Source organism: Nicotiana tabacum, chromosome 17, assembly GCF_000715075.1.
Source record: "Nicotiana tabacum cultivar K326 chromosome 17, ASM71507v2, whole genome shotgun sequence".
Lineage (NCBI taxonomy): Eukaryota > Viridiplantae > Streptophyta > Magnoliopsida > Solanales > Solanaceae > Nicotiana > Nicotiana tabacum.
The window spans coordinates 150368294-150387382 of NC_134096.1; the positions used below are offsets into that span (position 1 = coordinate 150368294).

The 19089-nt window shown below is 37.6% G+C and overlaps 1 protein-coding gene across 4 annotated transcripts; it reads right to left on the reverse strand.

Annotated features, from left to right (window-relative positions):
* Positions 1-11387: 11387 nt before the first annotated feature.
* On the reverse strand, positions 11388-18494 carry LOC107795117 (transmembrane and coiled-coil domain-containing protein STS1-like). Of its 4 annotated transcripts, none has more exons than XM_075235289.1 (15): positions 18131-18494; positions 17925-18006; positions 16886-17389; positions 15047-15212; positions 14598-14750; positions 14178-14275; positions 13867-13958; positions 13627-13697; positions 13395-13530; positions 12979-13038; positions 12794-12876; positions 12631-12707; positions 12404-12474; positions 11758-11815; positions 11388-11671 (listed from the first exon to the last, which is right to left on the reverse strand). In XM_075235289.1, exons 1-15 carry the CDS (start codon positions 18343-18345, stop codon positions 11552-11554), a joined length of 1986 nt encoding a protein of 661 aa, XP_075091390.1. In that variant the 5' UTR covers positions 18346-18494; the 3' UTR covers positions 11388-11551. The 4 variants fall into 4 exon arrangements, with proteins under 4 accessions (XP_075091390.1, XP_075091393.1, XP_075091392.1 ...); XM_075235292.1 differs by having other exon boundaries at positions 16886-17340; positions 18131-18493; XM_075235291.1 differs by having other exon boundaries at positions 16886-17361; positions 18131-18493.
* Between the last annotated feature and the right edge of the window lie 595 nt (positions 18495-19089).

Genomic DNA, 19089 nt, shown 5'->3' on the forward strand with positions numbered 1-19089 from the left:
ACACGGGCACACCGTGAAGGAGGACAATCTCACGAATGTAAATTTCAGCTAACCGCTCTGAAAAATAGGTAACTGCCACTGGAATGAAATGTGCTGACTTGGTCAACCTGTCCACAATGACCCAAACTGCATCAAATTTTCTCTAAGTCCGTGGGAGCCCAACAACAAAATCCATAGTAATACGCTCCCACTTCTACTTAGGAATTTCTAACTTTTGAAGCAAACCACCAGGTCTCTGATGCTCGTACTTAACTTGCTGACAATTCAGACACCGAGCTACATATGCAACTATATCCTTTTTCATTCTCCTCTACCAATAATGTTGTCGCAAATCTTGATACATTTTGGTGGTACGTTGGATGAATAGAATACCTGGAACTGTGTGCCTCTTCAAGAATTAATTCACGAAGCCCGTCCACATTAGGCACACAAATACGACCATGCATTCGCAGAACTCCATCTTCCCCCACAGCAACCTGTCTGGCATCACCGTGTCGCACAGTGTCCTTAAGGACAAGTAAATGAGGATCATCATACTGTCTCTCTCTGATGCGCTCATATAAAGAAGACCGAGTGACTGTGCAAGCTAGAACCCGACTGGGTTCTAAAATATCTAACCTTACGAACTGATTAGCCAAAGTCTGAACCAGTGTTTTAAAAGGCGTGGGCGTAAGGCGAGGCGTTTTACATATACCTCAGTGGGGCGTAAGTCCTATAGGTATTTAATTTTTAATATTTTATAAAATAATATAATGATAGTAAATATTTATAAACAAGTAAAATTGCATAAAAATTGAAGAAAATTATATATATGTGTGCTCCATCCCCACAAAAAACTAATCAAAATAATCTAGTATACGTTACTTACAAGCACAAGTAATTTGAGTCTAAAAGAATAAAGTTTTCTATATGGAGGAACAAAAAGGATGATTAACCTGCAATTTGAACTTTGAATTTGCTGCTATGAAGAAGAATGTAGTTCTCTTTGTATTTGTAAAAAAAATTAAATATTCGTTGCTTTTGGTAGATATTAGCAGACTAGCGGACAAGATAAAAAATTGGGAAAACCATGAATTAGAGCTTAAATCAATAAAAAAAAGGTCTTTACTTTTAAATTTAATACCTTTGAGTTCCTTTTTAAACCTTTTGAGTAATTACCAAACTAACTTTTGAGAATTTGGGTATTATATGAAGGACTAATTCAACAAATTTTGTTTTAATTTGAAAAAGTCTCTGGGCTTACTCCTTACTAAAAAACGTGCCTCGAACGCCCGGGCGTACGCCCCAAATTACGGGGCGTACGCCTCTTGAGACTTTCTCCCCACACCATCGCCCCGGGGCATTTTTGGTACGCCTCGCCCCGGTGCTCGCCCCAGAAATGCCTTTTAAAACAGAGGTCTGAACATCTGCAGCTAATGGCCTCTCACCAACCGGAATATACGCAAGACTGCCCATACTCACAGCCTTTCTACTCAAAGCATCAGCCACCACATTGGCCTTTCTGGGTGATACAAAATGGTGATATCATAGTCTTTCGACAACTCCAACCATATTCTCTGCCTCAAATTAAGATCTTTTTGTTTGAACAGATACTGAAGGCTACGATGATCAGTAAATACCTCACACGAGACACCGTAGGGGTAATGCCTCCAAATCTTCAGCGCATGAACAATGGCTTCCAGCTCTAAGTCATGAACAAGATAATTCTTCTCGTGAACTTTCAACTGTCGCGACGCATATGCAATCACCCTGCCATCTTGCATTAATATTGTACCAAGCCCAATATGAGATGCATCACAATATACTGTATATGATCCTGAACTTGTGGGTAATACCATCACCGGCGCCATAGTCAAAGCAATCTTGAGCTTCTGAAAGCTCAACTCACACTCGTCTGCCCATCTGAATGGGACACCTTTCTGGGTCAGTCTGGTCAATGGGCTTGCTATAGATGAAAACCCCTCCACGAACCGACGATAATAACCTGCTAAACCTAGGAAACTCCGGATCTCTGTAACTGAAGTAGGTCTAGGCCAATTCTAAACAGCCTATATCTTCTTAGGATCCACATTTATGCCTTCTGCCAATACAACATGCCCCAAAAAGGCAACTGAGTCTAACCAAAATTCACATTTTAAAAAAATTGTCATATAACTGATTATTCTTCAAAGTATGAAACACACTCCAAAGATGCTGCTCATGCTCCTCTTCACTGCTGGAGTAAATCAAGATATCATCAATGAATACAACCACAAAAGATTTCAAATAGGGTTTGAACACCCGATTCATCAAATCCATAATTGCTGTTGGGGCTTTTGTCCACCCAAATGACATCACTAGGAATTCGTAATGCCCATACCGAGTCCGAAAAGTTGTTTTAGGGATATCAGATGCCCTAATCTTCAACTGATGGTAACCAGACCTCAAATCGATCTTTGAAAATATCTTGGCACCCTTAAGCTGATCAAATAAGTCATAAATTCTTGGCAGCGGATATTTGTTCTTAATAGTTGTTCATGATCAATTATCGAATTGCCAATTAACCTCATGTTAACAAAAAATATCTCGTTGCAAACCTTCATAATACTGATAAGGAGATGCGAGGCATGAAGGCCTCATAATTATTTGCCCAAATTAACGAGTAACATTTAACGCCACCTGGGCGAGCACCTACCTCGTATGTTAAAACTCAATAATTACACACACGAATTTTTGGCAAATATGCACGGAGAATTTCATACAAGAATTCTCAAATAAGCCTAACAGGCATGACTCCCTATTATTACTATAATACAAATTTAATTTCACAAGGGAGAGCTTAAACACAAGAATTTTCATCACAAGGATCTCGCCCTTATATAACTTCCACCACAACTCATAGCCCGATTTAAACATATCAATTTATTTTAAAATGGGAGGATCTCGTCCTCAGTTCTTAATCACAAGTAATATGTATATCGTGCCAATCAAAAATTTCCATTTTCTCCTTTAAAATAATTTCGGTTACACATAATCACAATACATAATGAACCTCACACCGGTAGGGCATATAATTCATAATTTATAATTAATTATCCGTAAATTACATCAAAACTTACCGAAATGAGTAACAGAAAGCCACATTTAGCCTCACAACTCTTATTAGTGACCAACATGGAATGATAGGCGTAGTTATCTCCATAGAATCTCCCAACACGAGTAAACACATAAGTAGATTATATAATTACGAAGCTCACTCATAAGTGGAGCACAATAAGAGGACTCGTCTTGATACTCAGAACCGAATCAAGTTAAGGAAATTATTCCTTTATTTTAAATCAAGGTCGTACCCATAAAAACACTATCTGATGTAACGACCTCCGCCATACCATAAAACAAATATAACAACAGTTGGGTCTCCACCTCTAGGATGCCTTCTACCCGCATGTCCTCCACCTTTAACGGTCTGACCTCAACCTCTAATAGTCTAACCTCCACCTCTAGCTATCTGACCTCTACCTCTAGGTACCTGACCCCTGCCATAAGTACCCCTGCCTCCAGACGAGGCATCACTGAAACCACCGAACTGACGAGGCCTCTTATCAGACCTCTGCCCTCCCTCCTGTGCAAGAACCATCTCGATCCTCCTCGCGACATTAGCAGCTGCCTCAAAAGAAATCTCACTTCTGGTCTCCTTGTCCATCTGAAGCCTGATAGGGTGAGTGAGTCTCTCAATAAACCTCATCACTCTCTCTCTCTCTCTCTCTCTCTCTCTCTCTCTCTCTCTCTCAGTAGGTAGTAAAAGGAGAGCATGGCGAGCCAAATCCACAAAATGAGACTCGTACTGAGTAACAGTCATACTGCCCTGCTATAGACGCTCAAATTGCTTGCGGAAATCCTCTCTCAGTGTGATAGGAAGGAACTTCTCCAGAAATAGCTGAGAGAACTTCTCCTAGGTAAGTGCATGCGATCCAACTAGTCTAGTCAATGTATAATCCCTCCACCACCTCCTGGCGGAACCCGTCATTTGAAATACAACAAAATCAACCACATTGGTCTCAACTATACTCAAGTTCCGCAGTACCTCATGGCAGCGTTCAAGATAATCCTGTGGGTCCTCAGAAGGTGTACCACTGAAATGAACTGGAAAGAGCTTGGTAAACTTATCCAGTCTCAATAAGGCCTCAAAAGACATGGCGGGCCTATCACCGGTCTGTGCCGCAACAACTGGCTACACTACCCCAACTGGCGGGGCTGCTGGAGCCTGATTCTGGGGAGCCATCTACTCCGGAGCGGGAGTAGTGGGAGTTTGTGCTCCTCCCCCAGCCTGTGAAATGGCTGGTGCCATTGGAAATATACCATTCTGGGCCACGCCCTCTATAAGACTCACCAAACGGACTAGAGCATCCTGAAGCACAGGAGTAGCTATGAATCCTTTCGGGACCTGAACTGGTCCAGTTGGTACATTCTGAACTGGGACCTCCTCTTGAAGTCCTACCTCAGGTTCTATAATAGGTGCAGTTGCTCGAGCTCTGGACTGAGCTCTACCTCTGCCTCCACCTCGGCCTCTGTCGCGACTTCGGCCTCAGCCTTTGCCCCTAGTCGTAGTTGTCACTGGGGGCTCTGGATCCTGTCTGATTGTAGACGCAGTGCGTGTTCTCGCCATTTGCGAGAGGACAATAATAGAAGAGTTCAATCGTCAATGATAGAAAAAAATTGCACGACAGAGTAAAATAGAAGTGAAATTGTTCCTAAACTCCATAGCCTCTGAGAGATAAGTACATACGTCTATGTACCGATCCTTCAGACTCTACTAAGCTTGCTCGTGACTCTTGAGACCTATGTAATCTAGTGCTCTGATACCAACTGTCACGACCCAAAATTCCTACCTTCGTACCGTGATGGCGCCTAATATTTCACTTGCTAGGCAAGCCAATGTTAGAATAATATTAACCATTTTTAAATAATTTTTAAATTTATTAATAACAAAGGAACAAATGCGGAAGTAAGGTCTGAAATATAGTGAATAATCCATAAAAACAACTTTGCTAAATACCATCCCAGAATTGGTGTCACAAGTGCACGAGCTTCTAGAATAATACAAATAAGGTTTGAATAAAATAAAGTTGTCTAGAAACAAACACACAGCTAAAGTAAAGTTGACGGGGACTTCAGAACTACGGATGCCGTGCAGTTATACCTCAAGTCTCCTCTGGGTAGCTGAAATCCGAGCAAGTCTATAGTACGCCGCTGGGACCAACTCCGAAATCTGCACAAGAAGTGCAGAGTGTAGTATCTGTACAACCGACCACATGTACTAGTAAGTGCTGAACCTAACCTCGACGAAGTAGTGACGAGGCTAAGGTGGGTCACTTACATTAATCTGTACGCAATATTAGTAACAACAACAAATAATAAAAATAAATCAGGTAACTCATTTATAATAATTGAAGTGAACTCAGCAGTCATAACCAATTATCATTTCCATCAATTTCCATTGCAGCGTGCAACTAACTCTCACAATATATTCATATTCAATTCTGTTATGGCGTGCAACCCGCTCCTCCAATATATTCATTTTAATCAAGTCTATTATGGCGTGCAGCCCGATCCACCAATATATATATATATATATATATATATATATATATATATATATATATATATATATATATATATATATATATATATATATATCGACTTTTAAATAAGTCTGTTGCGGCGTGCAACCCGATCCTCTAATATGGACTTTTAATAAGTCTGTTGCATCGTGCAACACGATCCTCCAATATGGACTTTCAATAAGTCTGTTGCGGCGTGCAACCCGATCCTTCAATATATTTATTTCAATCAATTCTATTGCGTCGTGCAACCCGATCCTCCAATATATTCATTTATCAATATTATAGAAGAAATTACCCCAATGAATGCAAAGATTAATATAAAGTTTTTAAGACAACAAGCATACAATAATTATGATTTAATTATAAAACAAACAATGACAAATAGCAATTTATTAAGAAAATCAGGGATAAAATAGGCAGTTTAATGTTAAATATGCTAAATGTCAAATAACAATTAATACACATAAATCAAATAGCACGTAACAATTATTGCAAGAATTCAAGAATTAATATTTGTCAAAGAATAGGAAAGAAATAATTATTATAACAATTAATTCATGATTAAAACAATTTATGATTTTTCAAGTAAAGATGCAAACAATTAATTTGACGACGTATAGACACTCGTCACCTCGCCTATACGTCGTTCACATGCATTTCACATAACAAATAGTTTAAGGGTTCTATTCCCTCAAGTCAAGGTTAACCACGACACTTACCTTGCTTTGAAAATTCCAATCAATTACTCGACCACAACTTTTCCTTTTAAATTTATCTCCAAAAGCTTCAAATCTATTCACAAATAATTTTTCTTCCATAAATTTACGGATTCATGATATAAACGAGTATGGAATCATGAAATATAATCAATATAGGATAAGGAACACTTACCCCAATGTTTTCCTGTGAAAATCGCCTAAGCGCCTTACCCGAGCTCAAAAATGGAAAAGGGTTAAAAATGGGACGAATCCCATTTTTCAGAACTTAAGTTCTGTTTCTGGGATTTTTACTCATCGCAATTGCGGAAATTCATTCGCGATCGCGTAGAACAACTTTTGCCCAAATTCATTTTACTCTTCGCGATCGCGAGAATGTTTCGCGATCGCGAGAATGTTTCGCGATCGCGAAGCACATTTTGGCTGCCCAGATTTTTTAACTCTACGCGATCGCGTAAATGGTGGTGCGATCGCGGAGTACCTTTTCTCAGCCTTATACGATCGCGTACTTACTTGTGTGATCGCGTAGCACAATTGACGTGCCTAGCTTCAGCCTTCCTTCCTTCTATGCGATCACAGCTTGTCCCTTGCGTTCGCAATGCACTGGGAGTTTACCTTCCGCGATCGCGTGCCTATCTTCGCGAACGCGAAGGGTAAAACTCACTACTTACAATTTCTTTTTCGCAATAGCAGGAATGGCTTCGCGATCGCGAAGCACAATGCACCAGATGACAACAGAAGCTCAAAAACCAAATTTTCTAAGTTCAAAATCATCCCGTAGCCTATATGAAACTCACCCGAGCCCTCGGGGCTCCAAACCAAATATGCACACAAGTCCTAAAACATCATACGAACTTGTTCGCGTGATCAAATCGTCAAAATAACACCTAGAACTATGAATCGGACACCAAATCAAAGGAAATTTTCAAAAAAACTTTAAAACTTATATTTTCACAACCAGACGTCCGAATCACGACAAATCAACTCTGATTCTCACCAAAGTCGGCAGACAAGTTATAAATATTATAGTGGACCTATACCGGGCTCCGGAACCAAAATACGGATCCGGTGTCAATAAATCCAATATCAGTAATTTCTTAAAAATCATTAAGCTTTCAAGCTTTTTATTTTTTATCAAAATTCTATATCTCGGGCTAGGGACCTCGGAATTCGATTTCGGGCATACGCCCAAGTCTCAAATCACGATACGGACCTATCGGAATTATCAAAATACTGATCCGAGTTCGTTTGCTCAAAATATTGACCAAAGTCAACTCAATTGAGTTTTAAAGCTCTATTTCACCTTTTAATCTATTTTTCACATAAAAACTTTTAGAAAAATTGTACGGACTGCGCAAGCAAGTCGACGAATGATAATTAGTACTTTTTTGAGGTCTTAGAACACATAATTACTTATTAAATATAAAAATAACATTTCGGGTCATCACATGTAGTAAGTCTCAAAAGGAACTTTTTGAGTTTCAAATATATTAGCCAAAGTGGTTGGCATATTGAGACTATAAATGAACGGAAGATTGAATATCTTCATATTACTATAATTATACCGAGTATATATAAAGGTTACCCGATTTTTCTTTTATTCGTACTAAACAAGTATAAGCATGATGGTGGAATCACTTGCCATAGTAAATTAGATGTTTACTGAAATAAATATTAGTTGGCATGACCGATTGGCCATCTCGGTTCAATTATGATGCGAAAAATGATTGAGAATTCACATTGGCATATATTGAAGAATTAGGAGATTCTTCGAGAATTCTCATGTAGATCTTGTAGTACATGAGACATTCACCATATGGATGGTGTGACAAAAGATCTTGTAGTACAAAATCAATTAAGAGCTCCGGAAAAGCTAATTTGTTACTAACCGGATGAATGAAATTGTTCATGACATTGATAGTGTAGTAAGTCTCAAAAGGAACTTTTTGAGTTTCAAATATATTAGCCAAAGTGGTTGGCATATTGAGACTATAAATGAAAGGAAGATTGAATATCTTCATATTACTATAATCATACCGGGTATATATAAAGGTTACCCGATTTTCCTTCTATTCGTACTAAACAAGTTTAAGCATGATGGTGGAATCACATGCCATAGTAAATTAGATGTTTATTGAAATAAATATCAGTTGATATGACCGATTGAGCATCTCGGTTCAATTATGATGCGAAAAATGATTGAGAATTCACATTGGCATATATTGAAGAATTAGGAGATTCTTCGAGAATTCTCATGTATGACTTCTCATGATAAATTGATTACTATACCAGCTGGGGTTGGGATTGTATTCACACACACACACACACACACACACACACACACACACACACACACACACACACACACACACACACACACACACACACACACACACACACACACACACACATATATATATATATATATATATATATATATATATATATATATATATACCCAATCACCTGCCATGTGGACCGTTTATTATTATATAATTTTAATAGATGCATCTATTGTATGGTTACACACGCGTTTGTTATCAATTTGCAAGGTTGATTGCTCAAATTATTAGAGCGCAGTTCCAAAATATAAATTATGATGATTTATCTTGATAATGTTGGTTTAAATCCAAATTGGTTCAGCAGAAATTGTATACCTTCAATTATAGCTAAACCATTGGTTATGAGAACAAAACTCCGAAAAAGAAATTTGGTATGAAGTGTATTATTTAATATACAACATCACTTGTACGCATCTAGACAATAAGTTACGATAAATTCTCCCTATCACAATTGGTTCAGGGCTAGGAACCAAATAATTTCTATCTAGAAATATTGATGTACTATATGATTTAATTATCCCACCACAATGCACAAAGATGGGTTTCCAAAGAAAGTTGGAAAATGTGTTGGTGATCCCAACATTAGGAGGAGAAAATGGACAGTTGAAAAAGTGATACGTGGAATGATTTATTATGAGTACATCTAGATCCTCGTACAAGAAAATGTGAACTTGAAATTCAAGTGATAATTTATTTGCAAAATATTGCCAGGGGCATTTGCTGACCCAAAGCTAAATGTCATATTTCAGCTGCTAATGCTCCAACTAAAATAAAGTCCATGATGGACAGAGTCTATGAAACGCATAAAGCGTAATCGACTAATTGGTTCCAAAGATAAAACTTCGTGAAGAAGGAGTGGAGCAAATGATCAAGATGGTCATAATAAGGAGGCAAGTGCTCTAGAAGAGCACCACGACATAACTCTCTATAAGACCTCATGGAAGAGGCTCAGGTACCTGAAAATAATAAAATCTCGATAAGTTATGCCATTATTGTGTGATGATGGAACCGATGTAAAATGATCATTGGCGATATTGTTGATATAATATAGCGCTCAATATTATTAATATTGACGAGGATCTTGAGCTCAAATCTTTCATGAAATTTGGACAGATAAATAATTGGCCAAATGAAAAATACGCAATGAAAAATAACTTCAATTGAAAAATGTGAAGTTGGACGGATAGTTCCAACACCTAAAAGTGAAATAAAAAATCAAGTCGATAGACATAAAGACGACTTGTGGCACAAGATTTTTCCTAAATATCCTAGCATTAGTTATATGGAGATATGTTCTCATGTGATGGATGAAATCATTTTTAGGTTTTAATTTGGTAGTACATGAAAAACTTTATATGCGTATAATGAAAATCCCTGAACAGTTTACATTATTCTGAAGCATAGTAAGGTTCCCAAGAAACTTATTAAATAAAGCTTCATCAAATCCTTATGTGGATTAGACCAATCATGGCGTACATGATTTGTTTGTGTCTAGTGCAATTGGTGCACTAATGTATCTTGCTAAAACCATAAGCATAACAATATTCTAGCAAGATATAATTTTACTCTTATGTGGATATATTGAAATACGATTAGTGTTATACTGCAAAAGGAATCATTGATATAGATTTACTTTTGCTAACAAATACTGTCAAGATTTTGTTGATTATGCAAATGCAGGTATTTTTCTGAAGTTCGTTCTTCAAACAATCTATTTGCATTGAGAGTTGCTATATTATTATTCTACAATGCAGTTAATTGTTGATACTTATTCAAGTCATGGCAAGATAAGCAGCTCATAAAGCAAGTGACTCAACACACAACAAATGTGTGACTTTTTTTTGAAGAGAAGATTCCAATAATATTGAAGATGTTGTTTGCATAGCCCAATTGAAAGAAGGATATATCGAAGGAGACATAATAAAGCAATTTTCACCATAGTTCTTTTTCAAACGCATGATCTTCGACATAATGGTGAAATTGATATTCAACAAATTCGTTCATGTGACAATTTCGCTGATCTGTTCACTAAGGCGTTACCAACCTCAATGATTGAGAAGTTTAAATACAAGATTGAAATGCATTGTTTTCAAGAAATAAAGTGATGCTTTCGTCAGGGGGGAAGCAAATACGTTGTACTCTTTTTCCCTTAGCACAGGTTTTGTCCCAATGAGTTTTTCTAGCAAGGTTTTTAACGAGGCAGCAGACAATGCATATTACATGATATGTGTAGTCTTTCCTTCAATAGGATTTTTTCCCACAAGGTTTTTTCCTAGTAAAGTTTTAACGAGGTACATTATCCATATTTGGACATCCAAGGGGAGTATTATGAAATACTTGATTATGGTGGATGTTCATAACTCCTAAGGGAGTAACACCCATTACTCTTCTCCATTAACCTCCCACTACTTCTTACTATTATAATTGTAACTCCAACAACTCCATGATCTTCCCCCATGATCTCAATAGTTAATACCATGTTCATGGCATCCCTTTGTATTACCTAAATATCATCCTATAATTATAGGGTTTGGGACATTGTACACACTTGAATACATGGAAGAAATAAGAATCTCTCCTCTCTTTCTCTCTATATCTCTTAGCTTGTTTTTCTTGTTCTATATTGTTACTGTGTGATAAGTTTCTTAATACTTTTCACAATCTGGCATGAATCATATATGAGTCGCGCGAAAAACAGAACTTTAAATCACCTGCTTCAGTCGTGATTTCAGATTCTCGCTATATCATTCATATTCAGAAATTTATATGTGGTATACCCGTGGTCATAGAATGACCAGGCTAACTATGCACTTCCTGTAACAGATACAATCCCCTAAAATGCATTTATCATCTAAGGAAGAAAATATGTTGCAAGTTGCAACGTCCGTCTTTACAGCGCGACGCGACCGAGAACTACCGGATAATAGGCATCAAGCTCAAGTAGATCTAAAATCTTTTGGGTAGCCCATAAATAGGAGGAATGACCATCGATGAGTTCAGTCACATCAACCTGTTAAAAGTGAAGGGTTTGAGCAAGAAATGATGGAGATTCAAATTTGGTTATCCTTAAGAGGAAAAGTACAAATGAAAACTTACATTCTCAATACCAGGAACATCAACTGGTTGAATTCCAGCCAAACCTCGAGTAAGGAGACTGTTTGGAAGAAAATGCACAAGTTATACAGAAACAGAAGCATAAACGACATATGAAACATGAAAACATACTCTCCCTCCATGTAGAACATTTGGCCTACTTTCATTTTTGGAATGTCCCAAATTATTCTCCAATTTCCTTAAATAGAAGTTCTAATATATTTCAAATAAAAGTTCTATATGACCTAATTTTAACTCGAAACAATTACTCCTTTATCCTTGTTTATTGTTCTACAATTAAGAGTATCAGTATATAACTATGTTTTTTTAGGAATATTTAACGTTTCATATTTTCAATACAACAACAACAACAACAAACCCAGTATAATCTCACAAGTGGGGTCTGATAAGGATAGTGTGCACGTAGACCTTACCCCTACCTTGAAGGTAGAGAAGATGTTTCCGATAGACCCCAGGCTCAAGGAAACGTTTCATATTTTCAATAACTCTCTTAATATTGTGCCAAGCCAAAATGCAGACAGGCAATTTGGAGAGAGCACAAGAGAAGAGTTTAAGACAGGGTATGCAGAGCTTAGCATCAGTCATTGACACTTTTAACATTAGTACTATGCTTGCAGATAATGCAAACCTGGCACGGAAGGCAATCCCTAGCATCCAATCATTTGTAGAGTAAGCGTTCACAAATCGACCAGCCACTACCTTTAAAATAGGAAGAGAGATCCTCAAATAATAATGAGGTAACCAAGTAGACACGTCCAAGCCTTATACTTGGGAAAACAAATGAGGAGAGGAAAGGGGATAAAGATGCTCATTCTAATAAGAGTAGTTGAAATTAACAAAGTGGGAAGCCAAAACCTTTCTAGCTGCTTCCCAGTTCATATCCTTAATTGCAATGGGTGCCCCAAGAAGAACAACTCTTTCCACAAGTCCAGCTGTGAAAATGCAAGAAAATACTTTAGGATCGTATTAAGCCACTGATAAACTGTAAGAAAGAAAAACATTTTTAAAGAACACTTACAATTACTCTCGCTCTCAGCCAGAATCTGGAGACATTTAAAGATAACTCTTGCCCCAAGTGAAAACCCTACGAGTGTCACAGGTCTGAAACATTTATGGACAACCAACAGAATTGGTTGATGTGAAAACGCAATCTTTCAGGGGACTCAACTGGAAAATGCTCAGAATCTACTTAAGCTTGTTTACCTATGTCCTTGTAATCCTTTCTGTAACACTTCTGCCAGAAGTTTTCCTGCCTTGTCCGATCTGCGAATAATAAATAGCAATGGGCAGAATTTACTTTTCCAATCTAAGTAGGATACTATGCTTTGACACAATATAATAGAGTAGAACTGCTTGATAATTAAGAAGCATGATTGGAGCTAGAATTAGTTCCACTGAAACAAAAGATGGAAATACAGAAAAAAAAAATGGTAAATAATTTGGGTTCATAGATAGGTTCTTCTCATTATTACCGCAATTATATTAATCTCTTCCTTTTACTTCTAATCGTGTCATATACATAAATGGAAGATAAAACAGCTTCATCACATGTTCCTCCTTGATCCCAACCCCAACCTCAAAAAAGAGATTGTAAATCAGATACACAAACAAACAAGAACCTGTCCACGGCAATAGTCCATTTGCTGTCAATAAAATCAGTCATAGCAAGCAATGTTGCTGGCAATGCGAATGCTGCCAAAAGAGTTTTTAAAACGGTCATCATAGCACCACGCTTCATCAACTCCATTGCAAGTCCTGTAATTAGTGATGATGTCAGCATCATAACCGAATACAGCAGCAATTTAACTGGCCAATGTATCATATGCTAAAAGGCAAAGTAAAAATTATTACTTGACGTCAACCAATCCTGAATTGCAGTGCTTACAGCAATAAGATTCTTCGACTCCCACTGCAGCACGTATCTGAAGAAATTGAGAAATGTAAGAGTGGTTTCTGCTTAATAAGCCTTCACTGACAGATACGGGAACTATCAAAACAAACTAGTCAATAATTTATGTTGACCTAGGTGAATGAAATCATCTACCCAAATGGAGATCAACCAACAAAAAAAGAAAAGAAGATACTTTTTACCTCTCAGTGTTATCATATTGTCCTTCCCAAGGTCTTACAAAATCTTCCTCCTTAAAAACAAGTCCTGAGATCAAAATCTCAACTGCCAGCCGCTGATGCCAAAAGTGCAAAGTGAGAACAAACATAGGTGAGCTCCTGTGGCCCATGACTAAAACTAAAGATTATGACAACTATGAGAATAAAGATGCAAGAACTCGAAGAGACACGATACAGATTACAGACTGCAATGCCCACCTACTAACTGAAATAAGGAATGCAGACAGGAGTCACAAGACAATTTCAAGTAGTACAAAAGAGAGCTAATTACTTACACCCTGGTTATGGTTTTCTCCTATAGCCTTGAACTCAAATTCATCAACATCTCCAGTTCTCCTGGCCATTTTACTTCCTGTAAGTCCAGCTCCAGCAGCTGGGTAAGCAAAAATATCAGGACTACCCTCCACAAATCAATCTAAGCCTTTGGCTACCTGAGAAGTACAAAAGCACTATTTTTGAGGTAAGAATAGTAGGGTGGATGATTTAGCTCATCTTTATTATTTTGTGTGTATGAGCTGCTGAGTGAATCTGCTTCTAGCACCATTGTTTTGTAACTTTTGTTACTTCTTTGGTACTATTCTTATTAAATTACCTTACCTTATCAAAGAAAAAGAGAAGTGCAAAACCACAAGCGGCGCTCATACCAAAAAGGTGAATGGTGATGCAACAAGATATCTTATGAAATATGTGTTTACCCCCGAATGATGCTGCTACTGCAACAGACCCGGCAACACTTCCTGCAGCACTAGCAACAGCAGCAAACCCACTTGCTCCAATCACAGGAACAAGGGCTCCCAAGGTAGGGGCTAAAGCACCAAAGCCTGCAGCTATTGCCGGAGCAGCCAAACCTGTTTACGAACAAAACGAAGGCAAGGAAATCATACTATATTTCATCTCCTATGAGGGTTCTCCACAGATTACATTCCAACTCCTTTAAGAATCTAAAGAAGACTGAAAGGAGAAACAATTTGATTCATGTACGGCTTGTCAGGTCATGCCTGCACTTGCTAAAACATAGGAAACATGAAGATGCTAAACCTATTTAAGCGTAAATGAAGACTAAAAGAACAGAGAAATCTGTTTCACTTTCCTAAGAGGTTTTTTTAATCATGTCAGGACACTAAGAAAGTCAGGGATGCCATACCACCAGTAACTGCCAACAAGGTTCCTCCAGTTACCGCCGCCACACCTATTATACCTCTTCGTTTCCACTTAGCCCATGAGCTTTTAGGAGATCGGCTTTGTTCCTTTGATTCTTCCTCTTTCAGCAAAGCCATTGCAGAACAAGCAACTGTGGTTTCGATGGCTTCCTGCAGCAGATAATTTCTTTTTCACTGTCTGTACAAGTTTAAGGAGGTTCATGCTTTAAGTTACTATAGCCTTGGGCGAGGTACAAAATTCTGCATCATTACAATAAGCTCCTTTCATATGAAGTAGATGTTTTACTAGTCTAGAAGAAAAAAGATTGCTAGATTAAATACAGAAAAAAAACATGTCTTTGCTTGTGCAGTCATATCATTGTAAAGAAAAAGAAAATTCGACATCAAAAAGTGGAACAGGCAGTTACTTAATCTCAATTATTCTTATTTTTCTAATGATAATGACTGCTCTGACAAAAAAAGAGTGGAACATACTTCAAAAAGATACAACTGTGGCAAAAACAGAAAACCTCCTCTGAATTAACTTGTAACCAATGATTTTCTAGAAACATACTTCAAAAAGATGAGAAGAGCACTTAATTATTTAAAAGTGTCAGCGTCCTACTAATTAGATGCCGCTCATGCCGTGATTGGAGGTGGACTTATCACCCACAGAAAAACAACATGGTTGCAATAGCCTTTTTAAGATGATCATCACTTCTGTTGGATAATTTTAAATGACACAAAGCTAAATGATAGAACCCTTCCAAAACTTTCGCGGCATATACGAGAATATTAGAATTATCAAAGATATCCTGTCGACGAATTAACCAGAGCTTAGACTGAAGATTTGCCAATTCTGTAATATTTCCACTTTTAAGAATTTCTTACTGATGGACATGAGATGATAGGAAGAACGTAAAGAATGGTGGATAAGATGTTAAATGTTTAAGGTATTATGTTGGAATAGCGGCGGCGGCGAGGGGGGGGGGCGTGATTATAAGTGGAACGACTGTTGGTGCTTCATGTGTAAGAGTGCCTGTGAGGAAGTAAACCACCTACCACTTCATTGGTAGGGAGCACAAGCTTTTGTGTAAGATGTGGAATATGTTTGGAATACAATGGTAATAGCAGGGACGGTAAAGCATTTGATGCTAGCGTGAAAATTTAGAAAGAAGAAACAGAAGACAGAGAGCATAAGAGGTGGCAGTGTAGCACCTCTAGCGATCATGTGTACAATATGAAGAGAAAGAAACCGGGGGATATTATTGGAATAGCTTTCAAACATATTAAAGAAATCTTGTTAGTTTTTACATATCTTGGAGCTCCTCCGTGTCCTCGTTACAGTAAACATGATTGGATGCTTCTTGTAGAAAATCGTGTCTTTTGTAAGGCTCTCTATATGATATACATCTTGTATGCGGAGTTTCTCCCATCTTTTGAATAAATTCATTAACTTTATTAAAGGAAAAGGTGGAATGGCTATACCCGTCAAAAGTAGAAGCATCCTGAACCTTCAAGTTTCTTTGGGCAGCATAACTTATTGAGTTCACATTACTAATTTGGGGCTCTTACTTTATCTCTTTGTTGGGAGAATTTTCCATTTGACCTTTCTCCTAGTCTGGGGATGAGTATTGTATTCAAATTGGTGCATAAAGAAAGAATTTATTCATTTTCTAGTAAAAAGTTGAACATTTTGATTCTTCCTGTGTCACATCGAGCATGTATGGAATAGGATATCCAGTGGTTAAAAGAAAAAGCTCTAGTACAGACAAAGGCGAGAAAATACATGATTGAACGAGAACATTGCAGAAATTACATATGATGTAGATGCAGGAAGATACCACTTTGATCCATTTGATATCAAACCATGTTGCCAGCAACCGCAAAGCCACGCGATGCCGTGCATCATAACCCCTCCTCCTTCGTGTATATTTTTTACTCTCTTCAGGTGTTTGTGCAAGACAAGCTGAGAAAAGTTGATAAAGAACAGTGAGTTTCCTAGAGTATTCAAGCGTCGATGCCTCCTCCACTGGTTTTTCATCAACTCCACCAACTGACTCTAAATGCGCCTGCTCAATGCTAGATGGCTTCTTGCTTTTCTCTTGGTAATTTTCAATATTTGTAGTATTTTCCACTCCGGACCTGGATTGCATATCAGCAACAGATAATTTCTCCCGACACTCATGTTCATATTCTTCCCGCTTCTCCTGCTTGGACACATTATCCAAAGTTTTTTCCATGCTTGATGTCATAGCATCTACTGCTTTTGCAAGATCAAGTTCCTTCTCTGCTGCTTCTGAAAAAGTATCACCACCTTCTTCAGAGACAGAGAGCGACCTTAGAAACTGTTGAACTGATGTAATATCAGTCATTATGCCATCAAGCAAGTAACAACAAATGGCATAAATTTATACAGGCTGAGTCTATTTGTAGAAGATATTAAAAAGAAAAGAACTGTTTTCCCTTCCGCTAGAAGAATTTATAAACAAAAGCTACAAAGTCCTGTCTGAAAAATAGTAGAGTTTGGTGTGCTTGTTATGGCGATGAAATCATTTTCCAGTGTTTAGTAACCTTAAATAGTTGAAAATGTTTTTCCAAAAGAAAGGAAATCATTTTCTTTATAAATATGTTAATTCTTATGTCATGTAGCATGCTTCAATCAACAAGTAGACATCCTTGTCACCTTTAATTTTTAAACATAACGAAAACACAGTCATGATACCTATCTTCCATTTTATACTATTACCATATATCACATACTTTTAGACCTAATCAACACTGAAAAATGATTCCCAAATACACGATTTAATTTAACGCCACTTATAACTAAACATCTCTAATGATCATCAACATAAGCACAATGCTAATTAGAAAACTAACCGCTCCCACGTGATGCTTTGGTGATGAAGACCCAGCAGTTTCTTCTAGTCCAGGCCATGCTTTTTTATCAATCTCTAGAAATCTGCTCACCACAAAAATTCAAAATACAACTTGAATAAATTAGTGTCTATTGAATGCTAATTAAAATAAAACACGGCTTAATCGAAATCGAAAATTAGAGGTATAAGAAAGCAGAAGGAATTAACTGGAAAAGTGGGCGAAGGAGGCCGCATGATTCGTTAACCCAAAGTTGAGGACCTTCGGAGACGGAATCACTACTGCTGCTATTGCTAATGCGATCGTCCTCGTCGGACGGAAAACCCAACGGACTAGTTTGGTGGATCTGGGCCTGGTGAAGGGCTAGCCCGAACAGAGCTCCCGCTGCGTACCTTTGCATTGGCGTCAATGTCGAAGACGACATCGTCGTTGTTTGAACAACAAACGAGTTTCAACTTCCTTGTGAGTGATGAGTATAGCGTTCCACTGATCAAATGGAAATTTATGGAAAACTATATGGTATCTCGGGCGTTCAACTTACAAAGCTCTATTTCGTTAATGCGGTGAAGTATGACGTCGGACATGTGATTGCCACCTTTATTTATAGTCGACTTTAAGCCGGCAACATTTGTTCTTTTTTTTAAAAAAAAACTTTTTCTTATGAATGAGAGGAAACAGAAGGTAAACAAAGAACTTTCTTTGGTGGAATTTAACGGTAGTATCTAATAATGCAGTTAAGCAAGAGTCAAAATTGTTAATAATTAGACTGCAATTCTAATGTCACCTATACAGATACTGTACTTGTTACAGTAAGTTCTAAACTGACTTAGCATCTTACTGTTACCAAAAATAATACTCCATCCGTTTTTGCACCTATTAAATTAGCTACGGAATTTTTAAAAAAAAAAAGAAATTTTAAAACAAGTTACATATATTTTGTATAGCTATAAAAGTTAAATTGTTTTCAAATATGGAAAGAGGTCATTCATTTTAGGAGTTATTTCGCGTACCAAATACTAGTTCCGCAATGTTATATTTAATAGAAATATTTTCCATTGAACTGCCTTCGGTGGACAAGTACAGGAGCTATGGGTGGCAAAGCACACGAGCTAAGAAGGTCAAATGTTAAACGCAACAGGTAATAATTTTAGAGGACTAACGGAGACAA

What these genes read in the sequence shown, in the direction of transcription:
- LOC107795117 (XM_075235289.1), bottom strand. Translation starts at nt 18,345, where the DNA reads ATGTCGTCTTCGACATTGACGCCAATGCAAAGGTACGCAGCGGGAGCT. An exon ending in CAAAGCATCACGTGGGAGCG is followed by an intron (nt 17,390 to 17,924) that starts GTTAGTTTTCTA and finishes TCAGTTCAACAG; the next exon opens with TTTCTAAGGTCGCTCTCTGT. An exon ending in GGGATTGCCTTCCGTGCCAG is followed by an intron (nt 11,816 to 12,403) that starts GTTTGCATTATC and finishes TCTTCCAAACAG; the next exon opens with TCTCCTTACTCGAGGTTTGG.